General features: G+C 48.4%; 1 protein-coding gene across 7 annotated transcripts in view; it reads left to right on the forward strand.

Moving 5' to 3' along the window:
* The window catches only part of PDE9A (phosphodiesterase 9A), a 97,816-nt gene that overhangs the window by 53,644 nt on the left and 26,270 nt on the right, over positions 1-17,902 (forward strand). For all 7 annotated transcript variants that reach the window (XR_013828445.1, XM_079922055.1, XM_079922056.1 and 4 more), the window contains exons 5-6: positions 12,906-12,960; positions 13,856-13,926. Coding sequence is in view for 6 of the 7 variants with exons in the window: in XM_079922055.1 (XP_079778181.1) it covers positions 12,906-12,960; positions 13,856-13,926 (126 nt within the window). In the remaining variant the exon portion in view is untranslated. The remainder of the gene's footprint in view (positions 1-12,905; positions 12,961-13,855; positions 13,927-17,902) is intronic.

Below are 17,902 nucleotides of genomic sequence, written 5' to 3' on the forward strand. Positions count from 1 at the left end.
GGGTTCGATCCCTGATCGGGGAACTAAGATCCCACATGCCACGGGGCAACTAAGCCCACACGCCACAACTACTGAGCTCACGCACCCCAACTAGAGAGCCTGTGTGCTGCCAACTACAGAGGCCACGCGCTCTGGAGCCCCCATGCCACAACTAGAGAAGAGAAAACCCACACACCACAACTAGAGAGAAGCCCATGCGCCGCAACGAAAGATCGTTCGTGCCGCGACTAAGACCCAATGCAACCTAAATAAATAAATATTTTTTAAAATGTTTTAAAAAGAATCAAGAAGCCACCAAAATACCTTCCAAACTGGCTGCTCCATTCTGCATCCCCACCAGCAGTGATGAGAGTTCCTGTTGCTCCACAGCCTCGCCAGCATTTGGTGATGTCAGTGTTTTGGATTTTTGCCATTCTAACAGGTGTGAAGTGGTATCTCATTATGGTTTCAATTTGCAGTCCGCTAACGTTATTCAGCATCTTTTCATGTTTATTTGACATCTGTATATCTTTTTTTTCTCAAAGTGTCTTTTCAGATCTTTGCCCATTTTTAAATCATCCTTAACTTTTTAGCCTAGTTACAATTAATATTGTGCCACTTCACATAAAAAGTAAGGACTTTGCAGCAGTAAAATTCCTCCCCACAACCTTTGAGCTATTGCTGCAATACACTTTATTTGTTTATTTATTTATTTATTTTTGCGGTACGTGGGCCTCTCACTGTTGTGGCCTCTCCCGTTGTGGAGCACAGGCTCCGGACGCACAGGCTCAGCGGCTCCGCGGCATGTGGGGTCTTCCCGAACCGGGGCACGAACCCGTGTCCCCTGCATCGGCAGGCGGACTCTCAACCACTGCACCACCAGGGAAGCCCTGCAATACACTTTACATCTATGCTTCACACTGAATGTTTGCGTCCCCCCAAAAAAAATTCACACGCTGAGATCCTAACCGCCAATGTGATGGCATTTGGGGGTGGGGCCTTTGAATGGTGAGTAGGTCATGAGAGCAGATCCCTCATGAATGGGATTAGGGCCCTAATAAAAGAGACCCCAGAGAGCTCCCTCGCTCCTTCTGCCCTGTGAAGACACTGAAAAGCTGGCCGTCTACGTACCAGGCAGTGGCTGTCACCAGCCCCCGACCCTGCTGGCGCTCTGGTCTTGGACGTCCAGCCTCCAGAATTGTGAGAAGGAAATTTCTGTTGTTCACAAGTCACCGAGTCTCCGTGGTCTCTTAGAGCAGGCGGAGCAGCTAAGGTCATCTACTCTCAGTATAAACTCCACAATACAGTATTAAAATTTTTACTTTAAACAGTCAGCTGTCTTTTGAAGAAATAATGAAAAGAAACTTAAAGATAACTTTTTTGTAATTACCTATGTATTTGCCATCTCTGGTGCTTTTTTTTTTTCCCCCATAGATTCCAGCTCCTGAGTGGTGTCATAGCCCTTCAGCCTGAAAATTTTCTTTTTTCCCTGAGCATCTCTTGAAGCGCAGAACAGCTAGTGACTAATTCCCTCAGCTGTTGCTTCTCTGAACATGTCTCCGTTTGCCCTCGTTTGGAAACATATTTCAGGGTGTAGAATGCTGCATTCAGAGCTTTGTTTTTGTTTTTTAAAAGAGGTCTAAAGATGTCCTTTTTTTTTTTTTTTTCCCCCTGGCTTCCATTGTTTCTGCTGAGAAGTCAGCTTTTATGGTCTCTTTCCCCTGCAGATGAATCATTTCATTATGAATCATATCATCCCTTTTTCCCCTCTGGATGCTTTCAAGGTGTTTTTCCTTTATATCTGGGCTTCAGCACTTTGACCATGTCGTGCCCTGGTTTTCTTTCTGTTTATCCTGTTTGGTGTCCTTTGTTGAGCTTCCATGGTATATAAATGTGTTTTCATCAAATTTGTAAAATTTTCCACTATTATTTCACTACGTGTATTTTATGCACCGTTCTCACGCCTTTCCTTCTGAGACTAATTACATGCATGTTAGAAAGTTTGCTCTTATCCCTCGTGTGACGGGCTCTGTTATTCTTTTAAGATTTTTTTCTTTTTGCTCTTCAGATTGGAGAATTCCTAAGGATCTGCCCTCAATTCCCCTGACTCTGCTGCTCACTCCAAACTGCTCTAAACCCATCTGTGAATTTTTTGTTTCAGATACACTTTTAAATTCAACAGTTTCATTCTGTTCTTATTCATGGATTCCTCTTTTAAGATCCCCTGTCTGTTTACTACTTACTAACATCTTTTTTCTTTAGTTTTTGGATGTACTTACATTTGCCACGTAAAAGGCAATTATAGGGACATGCTCATTTCAACTTCTGTGTCGTCTGGGGTTTTTGTTTTTAGTTTATCTTGTGCAGCCTCTGCAATTGTGCAACATTAACGTCCACAGATGGTTCTCAGAAAGGGTTCAGTCTCTTAATAGAGCTTTACAGGAGCCCTCCTTCGATCATCTTACTGGATCGGAGTTGATCCTGACAGAATTCTCCCTGACGCCGGTCTTCTGGGGTCATGTGACACACCATCAAAGCCCAGACGCAGTGAACCGGGCTTGACTCCCTTTGGTTTCACCATAATTAAACGTTCCCACAGAGTGTCCCCTCACTGAGACATTCAAGGTTATCACATAATGGACAAAGTCCCTCCAGCTTGTACAGTCAATCAGGTGCTGGAGATCAGATTCAGATTCCTCCGAGGGCATCCTCAAGAGAATGTCACACCCGTGGCCTCCTCCCTGAAAAGTCCACCCCCCGACCACACCATGGAGGAGGGATGGCTCTCAGGGAGGAGGCCAGTGTGCAGAACATCTCTGCCCCCTGGGCTCCGTGCGACACTGCCCATCTTTGCAGTCCTACGTGGGGACATGCCTGGTGGGGGGCGGGGCAAGGTGGGCTTGGCCGGGTCGTGCCATGGCTTTCTCTCCGCAGCCACTTCAAGCTCTTAGGAGGCTTTACATGATCAACGTGGGCAAACCACTCAGGACAGTGCCTGGAACCTAGAAAGTGCTCCATGAAGATTGTTTTGGTTGTTGCAATCCATAGAACAATAAAGAAAACTTGCATTGCTAGCTGTCCCAGAAGCTTCTCCCTCCAAGGCATTTTTCTCAAAACTACGCGGAAAGGAGGCCATAGGGAGGAATTGTATCCAACAGCTGAGATCAGACTCAACTACGCACAGTACAAATCCCAGCTCCAAAAGCGAAAGGGGAAAAGAAAGCAACCCAGTCCCTGCCGCGGAGGTCCGGAGAGTCTGCAGTGATCCTGCGAGGACTCGGCCGAGACGGTTACGGGACATTCTCCAAATGTCGGATGTGGTCGCCAGCGCCCTTTGGTCCACTTTGCTTTCTTTGCCACATCTGAGTGGCTAACAGGAGGCGAAAGCATCTAGTCAAAGTCACACTGTGGGTCACCTGGGACGGCCCTTTGGCCGCTGATAAACAAGGGTGATTTCTCGACAGGACAGACCGTGGAAAGGGCACCTGTTGCTTTAAGGAGCGAGGCCAGGTCACTGTTCATCATATCATTTTATTGTGCTCCTGGGTTGTAAAGGAAGCGTCCTCCTTCTGCACGTCTACTTTATGACATCCATAAACAGTGAATTGCCGATGACTGTGCCCAGGGCTGGAACATCCTCTCTGGCTGGAGGGGCCCGGAGAGCCAAAGTGGGGCAGAGGTGAATTGCCCCACTTCTTTCCTGGAGAGGGGCAGCACCACCTCCCAGAAGGAGGGGCAGGAGGGGACAGAGAGGGAGTCCCCTCTAGGCCCTTCCTACACACAGCCCTGGAAATAAACGCACCCCGAATCTTCAGGGCCTTGGGGTGTCTCTTTGGGCCAAGTAATGGGGGTGATTTTCCCTAATGCAAAACAAAACACCCCTTTCTGAAGGGATATCCATTTAAAAAAAAAAAAAAGCTTTGGGCTTCCCTGGTGGCGCAGTGGTTGGGAGTCCGCCAGCCGGTGCGGGGGGCGCGGGTTCGTGCCCCGGTCCGGGAGGATCCCGCGTGCCACGGAGTGGCTGGGCCCGTGAGCCATGGCCACTGAGCCTGCGCGTCCGGAGCCTGTGCTCCGCAACTGGAGAGGCCCCAACAGTGAGAGGCCCACGTACCGCAAAAAAAAAAAGCTTTGGGAGGGTGTCTGTTAAGTATGTATTTTTTGAACGATGCTCAGGGCTTCAGGTGAGGTAGATAAGGTCGGACAGCTCACACATCATACTAACAGCGTGGAGACACAATAGCAACATTGTGCAACAGTTGCAGACGTATCAGGAGAGATTGGGACCCACCGTGGACTCCAGGCGGTCCACCCATCGCACCACTGGGGGCGGGGGTTCAGGTGCCGGTGTCCCCATGCAGGGTGTCCCCTCCCTGCATGCACAGGTGCGGAGCCAGCATATTACCAGGGCTGCGTTTGCTTCCATTTGCAGCGGGGGAGGAAGGTATGCGCGCCGGCCAGCTCAGGTGAGCAGAGGATGGAGGAATGGCCATGGCTGTCATTGTCTCGTCCAGCACGGGGTGGGATGAGAGGTGCCCGTCACCTGGCTGGCCTGTCCAATCAGGGCGTCACCTTCAAGGTGACCTTCAGGAATGAGGGGGCCGGGCTGTCCTGTCGATCAGTTAAACCAGATCTTTATGTCCTTCTGTGCTGCAGAGACTCAGGATTTGTCTGAAACAAGTAAACAGTTCCTGGAAGGGCTGGGAGAGGTGGAGGCGGGTTCCTCGAAGCGTCTGCAGCAGGCCAGCGTGGAGCTGGGCAGCAGCCGCCGGCATCGGGGAAGGGCAGGGCGGGGCTGAGGGGGTGGATGCTGTCCTGCCAGCCCACGGGCGGCGTCCTGCCCACAAACCCCAGTAGGCGGCTCTGCACCCGTCTGCGCAGGGTGGGCTGCTCCGGACCCCTCGGTTCTGTTCCAGTGGAAGCTCCTGGGGCCTCCCTGGTGCAGATTCACGGCCAGAATCTGGGCCGATCTAGCAGCATCCTTAAAACAGGACTCGGATTCTGCCAGGCTCCAAGATTGTCCTGGAGCTAAATTAAACGCTTCTGTGATGTGTGGGAGACCCTGCCAGCCCCAGCATTTACCCGTCGGGGCCCGTCACCTGAGAGGCCAGCCAGATAAGGCCCCCAGAATATCTAGGCTAGGCCCATCCAGGTGGAAGCAGGGAGAAGCAGCCCAGACCTGAAGAGGCTGATGAGAAGCCTACGGAGACCTCTGTGCTTACGACGGACCATTTGGCCTTTATTAAATCTTTTGCTTTTGTGAAAGCTGTGGGTGCCTAGGAGTAAATCACGGCGAGCTTGGAGCGGTGTCCCGGATGTTCGCTAGCGCGTGCTAGGTTCAGGGACACTTCTGATGGTACGTCAGCTGTTCTCATGGAGCGGAGTTTTCTCTGGAGAGCACGTGAGTCACCCATGACTCGGCTGGCTCCCCCTCAGCCTCCATCCTGTGGACCAGCAACCATTCTGCTCTGACTCCCATTCTTTCAGTCGTAGTTCCTGTCTCCCAATTTTCTCAAAAACTTCGAGATCCAGAGAGACCCCAAAGACCCAATCACGTCCAACCCTGAATTGCCAGCATCCCTGGCTGTGGCTGGTTACTCTTAAAGCTATTTTAAACTTTGCAAAGCAAAAACACTTGAATATGCTTCGATTTTTTTAATTCGATATATGCCACGTAGCATCTAGGAAATAGATGGGCTTCCCACATGCTGTCAGACTTTTCTGATAGGGTGTGGTTTGGCCACCAAGGTTGGGCATGACTAATGTTTGCGACTGAAAACTGCTTCTTGCCCCCAGGTGCAGGGGTTTAGGGCTATCTGAGGCTTCTAGGGGAATGAAGAGCACCTTCGGGACAGTGCAGGAAAGATGTGACTGCTTTTCAGCCTGGACCTGGTTCCCCCCAGAGCTCTGCCTGTCACCCCAGGGACAGTGCACGCACCGGGGAAGACACTCAAAGCAAGAGAAGGTGTCAGAGGCCTGTGGCTGCCAGCGACCCTCAGTGATGTAATGACAACTGCTGTGGCTGTTGGCAACCCTTAGTGATGTAATAACAACACCTGTGGCTGTCAGGGACCCTTAGTGATGTCATAACGACACCTGTGGCTGTCAGGGACCCTTAGTGATGTCATAACAACACCTGTGGGTGTCAGGGACCCTTAGTGATGTAATAACACTTTTAACGTAGTAGCAACAGCCAACAGCCAACATCGGAGCGCTCGCCACGGGCTAGGCGCTGCCCTGAGTACTTTACACACATTAAGTCAATTAATTTTAAACTCGGAACTCCCCTGGGAGGAAACAGTGGCCCGCGACAGGAATGCCAGTGCTCCGGGGTGCAGGGGGTGGGGGGTGGCGGGAGGCACCTACTTCCTGCTCAGGCTCTGTTTACGGTTGTGTGGGTGTGGTTGGCCTTTCGCATAGAGGCATTTTCTCGCTCTTTTCCCCTTGCAAAGAATGCAGATTGCGCAGTTCCTAAAGAGGCAGCTCAGGGTGAAATTCCATGCATGGCAGCGGCGTGGGCACCGCAGCCTGGGCAGTGGCGCCCTGAGGCTTTCTTGCCGCCAGCTCACCTCTGTGCCGATGCCCTTTCGGAGGACATCGGATTTGTTGCCACGGGTGGCACATGGGCTGAGGTGTAGCTATTACGTGGACCGGAATACGAGTGTCCACACCTTGGACTGAGCTGGGAGCAGGAAGGTATGGGATGAAGTGGCGAGAAGCGTTATTACTGCTGGGGCAGTAATAAATTTCGGCATCAAAATCCTATGATGCTCAAAGGAGCCTACCTCAAAAGTCCAAGGGAAAATTCCCCCTTAACTTTTTCTTTCCATTCTATCTATTAAATTTTTTATTAAACCGTTTAAAATGATTATAGAGTCACATACAGTTGTAAGAAAAAAGGCAGAGAGACCCAGGCACCCTTTACCCTTTTTCCCCCAGTGGTAACATCTTTCAAACTGTAGTAAGATATCACCCCTGGGCTGTTGACACTGATGCAGTCCAGATACAGAGCATTCCATCCCCCCAGTGCACGAGCCCTCCTTTTATAGCCTCCCCCAGATCCCTCCCTTCTATTCCCCACCCCTCCCTAACCCCTGGCCCTCGCTAATCTGTTCTCCATCTTTATATACTTCTGTCATTTCAAGAACGTTCTGTAAATGCATTCATCCAGCGGGTGAGTTTGGGGATTGACTTTATTCACTCAGCATAATTCTCTGGAAATGCGTCCAGGTTGTTCCGTGTATCACAAGTTCAATCCTTTTTATTACTGGGTAATATTTCATGGTGTGGCCGGAATACAGTCTGTTTATCCATTCACCTACTGAAGGGCATCTGGGTTGTTTCTGGTTTGGAGCAATTAAAAATAAAAGCTGCTCTGAACATCATGTACCAGCTTTTGTGTGAACATAACTTGTCATTCTCTGCCCCAGAGGGCAATTGCTAGGTCAGACATACAGTACTTACATGTTTAGTTTTTTTAAGGAATTGCCAAACCATTTTCCAGAGGAGCTGTACCGTGTTACATTCCCACCAGCGATGTGTGAGTAATCCGGTTTCTCCACATCTTTTCCAGCACTGGGGGTTGTCACTTTTTTTTTATTTTAGCTTTTTTGATAAGTGTGCAGTGGTATCTCAGTGTGGTTCTAATCTGCATTTCCCAGTGACTCATGTAGCTCAGTAACTTGTCATGTGCTTGTCATCCATCTATATATTCTCTCAGTAAAATGTCTGCTCATGTGTTCTGCCCATTTTCAAGTTGGGCTGTTCTGTTTTTCACTGTCGAGTTTTGACAGTTCTTTTCATCGTCTATATTCAAGTCCTTGTCAGATACGTGGTTTGCAAATATATTTTTCCCCGACTATAGCTTTTCATCCTCTTAACAGGATTTTTCTCAGAGAAAAGTTTTACTTTTGATGAAGCCCAGTTTATCAATTTTCCCTTTTATGGACTGTGTTTTTGGTGTGAAATCTGAGAACTCTCTGCCTAGCCCAAGAACCTGAACATTTTCCCCTATTTTTTTTCCTAAAAGTTTTATAGTTTTCTATTTTACATCCAGGGTCCACTTTGCATTAAGTTTTATATAAACAGTGAGGTGTAATTCGAGGCTTATTTTTGTGCCTGTGAAAGTTCAATTGCTCCAGCCCCGTTCATTGGAAAAACAGTCTTTCCACCATTGAATTGCTTTTGCTCATTGGTCAAGCATCAGTTGAGCGTGTTTGTGTGGGTATCATTCTGGGTCCTCTGTTCTGTTATCTGTATCTAACATTCCACGAATGTCACAGTCTTGATTATTAGCTATGTAATAGGTCTTAAAGTCAGATAGACTGATTTGTCCCATTTTATCTTCTTTTTCAAGATTGTTTTAGCTCTCCTGGTTCCTTTGCATTTTCATGGGAATGTTAGAATAATCTTGTCTATTTCTACAAAAAATCTTGATGGGGTTTTGATAGGAATTGTGCTAAGTCTGTATATTAATCTGGGGAGAAATGACATCTTTACTATGTTGAGTCTTTCAAACCATGAAAATGGTAGGTCTCACCATTTATATATCTTTTTTTCTTTCTTTCAGCACACAGCTTCTGCATGTGTTTTGTTACATTTACACTTAAGTTGTTTGAGCTTTTCTAAGTGTTTGTAAATGGTGTTGTGATTGTAATCTCAGAGTCTCCATGGTCATCACTAGTATATAATCAATTTTGTATATTTATCTTGTATCCTGTGACTTGCCGAACTCACTTATCGGTTTTACTTTTGTATCTTGCTGAATTCTATTGCTAATATTTTGTTAAGGATTTTTGCTTCCACATCAATGAGGGATATTGATTTGTAGTTTTCTTTTTTTGTTGTCTTTGTTGAATTTAGTATCAGGTTAATACTAGCTTCATAAAATGAATCGGGAAGTGTACCCTCCTCTTCTGTTTCCTGGAAGAAATTGGTCAGAATTGTATTACTTCTTCTTTAAATGTTTGGTAGAATTCTCCAGTGAAACCATTTGCACCTGGAATTTCCGTGGGGGGAGTTTTTAAATTAGAAATTCAGTTTCCTTAATAGATACAGACTGTTCGAATTACCTAGTTCATATTGGATGGGTGTAGTAGTTCACACATTTCTAGGAATTGGTCCATTTTCATCTAGGATGTCAAAGTATGTGTTTAGAGTTGTTTGTAGTTGTTCCCTTGTTATCCTATCGATGTCTGCAGGGTCTGTAGTGCTGTCCCCCTCTTCATTCCAAATATTGGTGATCTGTGTTTCTTAGTCTTGCCAGGGATTTGTCAGTTAATCGATATTTTTAAATAACCGGCCCTTTGTTTCATTGGTTTTCTGCTTGTTTTTCTGTTTCTATTTCATAGATTTCTGCTTTTTATTATCTCCTTCCTTCTGCTATTGCTTTAGGTTTATTTTGCTCTTCTTTTTTAGGTTCTTAGATTATTGTGTTGAGGGTTTTCCTCTCTGCTAATGCAAGCATGTCGTGCTATAAATATTCCTCTCAGCACTGCTTTAGTTGTGTCCCACAGCTAAATTTTGATGTGTTGTATTTTCATTTTCATCCAGTTCAATGTCTGTTTCTATGTCCCTTGAGACTTCCTCTTTGACCCAGGTATTACTTAGAAGTGTGTTGCTTAGCTTCACAGTGTTTGCAGATTTTCCTGCTCTCTTTCTGTTACTGATTTCTAGTTTGATTCTCTTAAAGGTCGGAGACCACACTCTATATGGTTGCAGTTCCTTTACGTTTGTTGCGGGTTTTTGTGTGTGTGTGTGTGGACAGCATAGGGTCTATTTTGGTATACGCTTTGTAGGCACCTGAAAAGAATATGTGTTCTGCAGTCGTTGACAGACTTTTTTTTTAAACATATTTTTATTTAAATTTATTTATTTTTGGCTGCATTGGGTCTTCGTTGCTGCTTGTGGGCTTTTCTCTAGTTGCAGCGAGCAGGCTTCTCATTACAGTGGCTTCTCTCGTTGTGGAGCACGGGCTCTAGGTGCATGGGCTTCAGTAGTTGTGGCACATGGGCTCAGTAGTTGTGGCTTGCAGGCTCTAGAGCGCAGGCTCAGTAGTTGTGGCGCACGGGCTTAGTTGCTCCGTGGCATGTGGGATCTTCCCGGACCAGGGCTCAAACCCGTGTCTCCTGCATTGGCAGGCGGATTCTTAACCACTGCGCCACCAGGGAAGCCCCCGTTGATAGACTTTTAAATATATCTCAAGACTTTGAGACAGATCACTAACTCTTGAAGGTTATGTGATACATTACTTTTTAAATTTTTTATTTATTTATATATTTTTTTATTGGAGTATAGTTGCTTTACAATGCTGTTAGTTTCTGCTGTACAACGAGGTGAATCAGCTACATGTATACCTATATCCCCACGCTCTTGGACCTCTCTCCCCTCCTCCCCCCATCCCACCCATCTAGGTCATCACAGAGCACCAAGCTGAGCTTGCTGTGCTGTACAGCAGGTTCCCACTGGCTATCTATTTTACACATGGTAGTGTATTTATATCAATCCTAATCTCCCAATTCATCCCACCCTTCCCTTCCCCCACCCGTGTCCACACATCCATTCTCTACATCTACGTCTCTATTCCTGCCCCATAAATAGGTTCATCTGTACCATTTTTCTAGATTCCACATATATGTGTCAATATACGATGTTTGTTTTTCTCTTCTGACTTATTTCATTCTGTATGACAGACTCTAGGTCCATCCACATCTCTACAGATGACCCAATTTCATTCCTTTTTATGGCCAAGTAATATTCCATTGTATATATGTACCACATCTTCTTTATCCATTCGTCTGTTGATGGGCATTTAGGTTGCTTCCAAGACCTGGCTATTGTAAATAGTGCTGCAGTGAACATTGGGGTGCATGTGTCTTTTTGAATTATGGTTTTCTCAGGGTATATGCCCAGTAGTGGGATTGCTGGTTCGTATGGTAGTTCTATTTTTAGTTTTTTAAGGAATCTCCATACTGTTCTCCATAGTGGCTGTATCAGTTTACATTCCCACCAACAGTGCAAGAGGGTTCCCTTTTCTCCACACCCTCTCCAGCATTGGTTGTTTGTAGATTTTCTGATGATGCCCATTCTAACCGGTGTGAGATGATACCTCATTGTAGTTTTGATTTGCATTTCTCTAATAATTAGTGGTGTTGAGCAACTTTTCCCATGCCTCTTGGCCATCTGTATGTCTTCTTTGCTGAAATGTCTTTTAGGTCTTCTGCCCATTTTTTGATTGGGTTGTTTGTTTTTTTGATATTGAGCTGCATGAGCTGTTTGTATATTTTGGAGATTAATCCTTTGTCAGTTGCTTCATTTGCAAATGTTTTCTCCCATTCTGAGGGTTATCTTTTCATCTTATTTATGGTTTGCTTTGCTGTGCAAAAGATTTCAGAAGAAGTGATCTAAGATCCTGCTGAGTTCACCGAGGACGGCTGTGAAACCTTCTCTCTGGTGATTCTTATCAGTGGAGTCACCACCCTTCTTCCCTGATAGGTGTGGGCCTCTGTGAAGGATAGAACTTGGATCAGCTCAACATATGGCTCAATGAAGTTTCCTGGCTGACATTTTTACTCTTATATTTCCAAGAGATACAATGAGACGTTGTTTCCCTTCTTCTCATCAAGTTATAGAATGCTAAAGCCAGAGGAAACCTTGGGTCATCTGGTCCACCCTTTCATTTGGCAAGTGAAGGAATAAGGTCCAAGAGGTTAATTTAGATTAATTTTTTAAATACGTTTATGAAATTAACATATGTTTATTATAGAAATGTATTAGATATAGAGAAACAAAAATAAGGGAAAAAGTGTATATATAATCTTACAACCAAAAATAACTACAATTATTATTTTGGAATGTATCCTCCCAAGTTTTCAGAAGTGCTATCACACTGTACTACAATTTTTTTTTCTTTAACAATAGACATGAACATTTTCCAAGATGTTATTCCTAATAGCAGAATATGTTCCCACAGTACAGATATACCATCATTTATAAGCCATAAGTGATGTGCATTTGATGGGTATATAGGCCGTTACAGTTTTCACTGTGTTCAATAACATTGTGATGAACATCTTTCTCCTAGAAATGAAGACACTGGATCATTTTTAGCTTTTCAGCCCTGTTGCCAGATTGGATTATCAAGGTTTTTTGTTCGTCTGGACAGGCTTGGTTTAGTTTTGACTTGTGTTGGTTTTAGAGTCAATATAGAAGATGACGTGAGCTCAGGAGGAGGCCTTGTTTAGGTCCCCAGCGTTTCAGGGCGTGAACTAAATGACCATCTGGATCCAGGAGGAGAACCCTCCCTTCCTCAGAGGGTGGAGTTGCTGGAACAGTGCCGTGCAGTCTACACCTTCCTATGAGGCATCCCGCCTTGGGCCCGGTCAGGAAACAGGAAGACAGGCAGGTTATATTCAGCCTGGGACCTGAACCTTGTAAAACCAGCCACCCGGCCCGGTTTTATGTGCCCGGCAACAAAGGGACAAACTTGCTCACCCCGGCCTGCTTCCTCTCTCTGGGACCTGCCGTGAGAACACTGTTTTGCACTCAAAATATGCCTTGAAGGCGCTTTGTCATAGTAATTGCCCCCATAAAGTGGACCAGGGCACCACGTGAAAATGGCCCGTATTTAAGGGCCCAGTCCTGCCTGCTTTTTACGGCTGGTGCGGACCGCGGGCGGGCCTCAGCCCCGGTCACTCTGCCCAGGCACCGCTGAGAGTACTGAGAGTTCAGGAGGGAAAGAGCATCTGAAGGTGGACAGGAAATCCCGGGCCCAGGAGAGGCCCTGCTGCTGAGAGGCGACCAGAGCATCCCTCCAGGTTCCCGGGTGGCTCCCGGGCACGGTGTTGGTGCCACTGCCCATGACGTGCGGGTTCAGCCCGTGGTCCGCACAGCGTGCCCTTTCCCATCAGTCTTTCTTTCTTCGTCTGCAGAGAAAGAAGAGTTGATCCAGAGCGTGCTGACCCAGGTGGCAGAGCAGTTCTCAAGGTACGGAATCTTCTGGATGCGTCATCTCCAGAGCTGGGCGCTTTTTCTCTTCATGGCTGGGGTGGGCCACTTGCTCTGAGGCTGTCTCGGCCGGCAGGGTCTGATACATCACTTGCCCCCAGAAGCTGCCTCCCCAGTGGAATCCTTTGGGGACTTACGTACCTAAGCCAGCTTGGATGGGGTCCAGGAAACAGATGCCAGGTGCCACAGACCGTGTCAAGTGGGTGTTCTCAGAACGAGAGCCCGTGTTGCTGGTAATCTTCCCAGCTGGCTCTTCTGGGGCTAGGACTTCAACCTACAAGAGCTGACAGCGTTCACAGAGATCCTGTGCAGCTGTGCGGCTTCCTCTCCATTCTGAGTCATCCTGCCGGTTCTGGGTCAGTGCTTTCCATTTCTCAGTTACCTCGCTGTGGCATCTCACTGCCCGAGGGTAGTTAAAATGGGGAAAGGCCGTAGGGTATTTTCTTAAAGCCCAGGAGTTGTTGAACTGAATGGGTTGGAGCCTCCCGGAGAAGGGCACCTCAGGTCCCCTGAGACGGTCTGTGCCCAGCAGGGCAGGGTGTGGGGCTGGACCATGCCCTCTGTGAGCAGAGGACACGGTCCTCCCCGGAGAGCATCTGCTCACTGCCCACGTATGGGGAAGTAAGCATACCTGCTCTACGTTCCCATCTTGGAAAATACACCTTTGAGATAATTCAAAAGGGTATCTTTTTCCTCCCTCCCCTCAGCACCCCTCCCCAACTCCCGTGAGTTCCTTAAAAGCAACTCCTCTGTTCGAGCCCCTCGCCAGCCCACCTGTAGGGCTCACCACGGCAGGGAGTCAGCAGATGTTCGCGGAACCCATTTTAACTTGGAGAATTTGATGAGTTGTGTTGTTTTGTTTTTTCCTTCCTAGAGCATTTAAAATCAACGAACTGAAAGCTGAAGTTGCGCATCACTTGGCAGTGCTAGAGAAGCGCGTTGAATGTGAGTGGCACGTTGATTCCCCTTTGCTGATTTGTCTTTTAACCTCTGCTTAAAGTAACCACTTAAAACCCTGGTGCTTGGTGATGGCAACGGAGCTGAGGCTGACAGCAAATGTCTCTTCTTTGGGAAATGCGCGAAAGTTACCTTTGAAGTTAACAAGGGCTAGAACAGTGATGAATCTTAAGTGTTTGATTTCTATTTTAAAAGTAACTCAGTAACATATGACGTGTTCTAAGTGTGCAGTAACTTGCAACATGGTACTTTTCGCAGCACAGCCCCTGGAATAGGGTCTCTTGAGTGCAGGAGAGCACAGAAGGAAACCGTGAGGCCCCCAGACGTAGCCCCCTCCAGGGAAGAACTTCTGCAGAATAACTTGTGTGTGTGTCTTTTTACAAAAAGGAGAACGCACCGACCCACACTCTGTGGTTTCACAATCTGGGGGGAGGATGTCCACTAAATCATTACCAAGTCTTGATTCAGTGACCAAATAGCTGAAACTCTGGGAGGAAAACAGCTTCCAGTCACTCACCCTTTGTGTTCCCATCCATCAAATAAGGAACAAAGCTTGAATTCCACATGACCCGCAATTCCCCATTCAATGCACAACGGGAAGGCTCTTTGTCAGTGTCAAGGCCAAGGTTAATGGCTCATGGGCACCACATTTACTGACTTCCGGAATGAGCAAACACACTCCAAACCTGAGGCCGTCGGGGTCGTGGCATCACAGACTCTACCTGGCTGACTCACTGACTGTCACTTTTCATATCTTGTATGAATGGCTTGGATTTTTTACAAGAAAAAACATTCAGGATCATGTCCAAAACCAATTCACCTAAATAACTAGAATCATGATTTATACAGTTACCCTTTTCAAAGTAGGGCAACATTATAAAAATCCATTTGGTCATATCACCCTGGGACCTTTGTTTTTCTCCCCCAAAAATCATGGTACCCAGAAACTGCTGTGAACTTAGTTTTCTGGGAGTGGTTGCCGATACCCTAAAAATAAAGGGGTTGGAATAGAGCACTTGTTTCTGCTGGATGTTTTTTCAAAAGAGAGAGCTTCGTAATAAAGAAACTTTGGTTTGGGTAAAAAAATAAAATCCATTTGGTCATTAGAGCTTCAGAACAGTTTTATTTTCCCCATTGGTGATGAAGGAGCCCCCGAGAGATTAAGTGACCTGCTGAAGTTCATTCAGCAAAGTGGAAAAGTAAATAAAACCGGAACCAGCCCCAGGGTCCTGGTGGGGCTGCTCTCACCATCACCTTTCCCCATGGGGAGCCAGTGCCACAGCAGGGCGGGGAGGGCCTGAGGATGCAGGTTAGAAAGCAGCTGTGACAGCTGGCCTCGCGGCTACGGCCGCAAACACTGGTCATGGCTGCATTGAGCAGAAAAGAGGTTTTGCCCTAAGGGATTGGGGGAGCTCCCCTGGGTGTCAGGAGGGCTCAGGACCAGGGCTCAGTAGCTCTGCAGCAGGAGCGATGCCCCAAACCCCACGTAGAGCTGATGCTGTGAGGATGCCAACCTGGTGGATCTGAGCCCCAGATGTACAGTACCCCCCGGCACCCCTAGATCTGTGCTTGGACCCCCATAGCCCCTGTGGCCACTGCTGCATACATCAGGCTGCTTCTCTGTACACGAGCTACAGATCCAGAGTCTGGACAGAGCTGGATCAGGTGCCCACACCCTCGCTGCAAGGACGGCCAAGGAAAGCAAGTGTTAGTGTCTTGTGGCTCTCGTGACAAAGCACTGCAAACTGGGGGCTTAAAACAACAGAAATGAATTCCCCCACTGTCTCAAGGCCAGAAGTCCGAGATCAAGGTGTCGGCAGGGTCAGCTCCTTCTGGAGGGGAATCTGTCCCAGGCCTGCTCCAGCTTCCAGGACGCCCACGGGCCTTGGCGTGTGGCCTCATCACTCCAGGCTGCCGCCGCCTGCACGTGACCTTCTCCCCTTGCGTCTGCATCCAGGTCGTCCTTCTATCAGGACACACCTGTCTGTGGATTCAGGGCCCACCCTCACCCAGAACGATCTCATCTCGAGATCCTTTTCTAAACAAGGTCACACTCTCATTCTGGGGGTCAGGATGTGAGCCTGTCCTTGACGGGGGCGCAGTTCAACCCACTGCCGTGAGCGTTTGGGGTTTCCGTCTTCTGCCATGGGCGACAAGCTCAGCTTCCCACCAAGCCCCATAGGGTAGGGAGCTCTCTGGACGTAGCAAACATTCACTGCCGAGTCACCACCTACAGTCACAGAGATGAACAGTCATACAGTCCCCACCTGGAGAGCAGATGCCCGGGGGGTGGGGAAGGCTGGGGGGTGACAGGTGCCTCCTGCTTTGTCGTCCTCTCCTCCGGCGCCTCTGACCACTTCCCCCGCCCCACACGGAAGCCAGCTCCAGTGCCGCCGTTCCTTGGAAACAGACAAGTTGAAGAGGCCGTTAATTAATTCTCAGAACTCCTACAGGGAGCTGTGCTGACTTCAACTTGAGAGGCTTCCGGTATCTGGCCGAGGGGACACCAATCAGGCCGAGAAGTGTTTTTATTTTGCCTTCAAGTGGCTTGTGGATTGAGGACCATTAAAGGATGGATCCCCGATGACCTTCTCCCCAGCATGTCCTTGCCCGGAATCCTCCAGTACTAGCTCGCATCTCCTCCTGGGGCTCCTGTGTAGATCAGATAATTCATGCACATGGGCATAAATTACCTGGAGGATGGCATCGCCCCTTCGCCCCCAGCTCAGGCTCGCTGCAAAATCACTAGCGTTTTTACTAGTGGTATTAATTTCTAGCACCAGAGACCTGGGCACTGAAGGAGTGGGATGGAGAGAGCTTGCATTTCTCAGGAGGAAGAGGACGTTAGGGTTAGGGTTCCAGGAGCTGCGGTCAGGTGGCCAGGTGTGGGCAGCGGCCTCCCCCCCATGGCCCACTTTGGCACCTCTCCCTGCATCAGCCCCTGGCCTCCCCACCACCTCCCGGCTGCCCGCTGCCCACAGGAACATGGCTATGGGGGCCCACGCACCCCCGGAGGGGGCCCTCATCCTCCCTGAACTCCACCTGGCTTTGGGCGCATCCTTTCCTGGCGCTTGTGGCTGACCGCTCCCCGGGCTCCACCCGCCTCTGCGTTAGCGCCAAGGTGGGCGCGGTCACCTCATCTGTGCTCAGCCCCGGGGGGTGTGAGTTCCTAAGAGCCGCCCAGACACAGCAATCAGGGCCTCCCCCGAAGACATCGCAGGGACCTTGGAAATGGACAGGGGAGGCCTTTTGAGGACAGGGGTTCTGCAGCTGGACCTCTCCCGCAGGTCACTTGGGGAACTGGTCATCCCAGCCACTCAGAAGGTCAACCCTGACCCTGCAGAGCTGCCAGAAGCAAGCCGGCCTGCGCTGCTGGCCTGGGAAGGCTGCCGGGAATATGACTGCCGGGCTGCTCCGTGGGGCCCGACCAGATATGGACACACACACACACACACACACACACACACACACACACACACACACCGTGCTCACGCACACACACACTTTGTCTGGTATGTGTGAGCTGTTCGGAGCTGTTCTCTGCCTCTTGAATTCAGAGGCACCAGCGAGAGCTGCCCATCTGTAAACCACATTACATTGATTTGACTTGTTTTAAATGGAATTTCCTGCCTTTTTTTTTTTGACCTTCTCAAGTGTATAATTCTTTGGAATCAAATGTAAATTCTGCCATAGCTCTTAATTCACCTTAAAAGCTTTCCTTCCTTTTCTACGAAATGTTTTCCTTCTTCGGGAGGCTGGGGTCTCGCTTAGGTGAGAAGCCATTTCCTAAACACAGGACATCCAGGGCCTCCCCTCACTTCCCGGTTGGAGATGGGCCATCCAGGGGCGCCCCTCCCTCCCGTCCTTCCTTGTCTGCGGGAAGGGCCCAGGCGCCCTGCGGTGGGCACAGGGCAGTCCTGCCCCTGTTCAGCGTTTGTCCCTGCCGGGGCCTGGCCCAGAACCT

The sequence above is a fragment of the Stenella coeruleoalba genome (genome assembly GCF_951394435.1).
Source record: "Stenella coeruleoalba genome assembly, chromosome: 5".
In the NCBI taxonomy this organism is placed as follows: domain Eukaryota; kingdom Metazoa; phylum Chordata; class Mammalia; order Artiodactyla; family Delphinidae; genus Stenella; species Stenella coeruleoalba.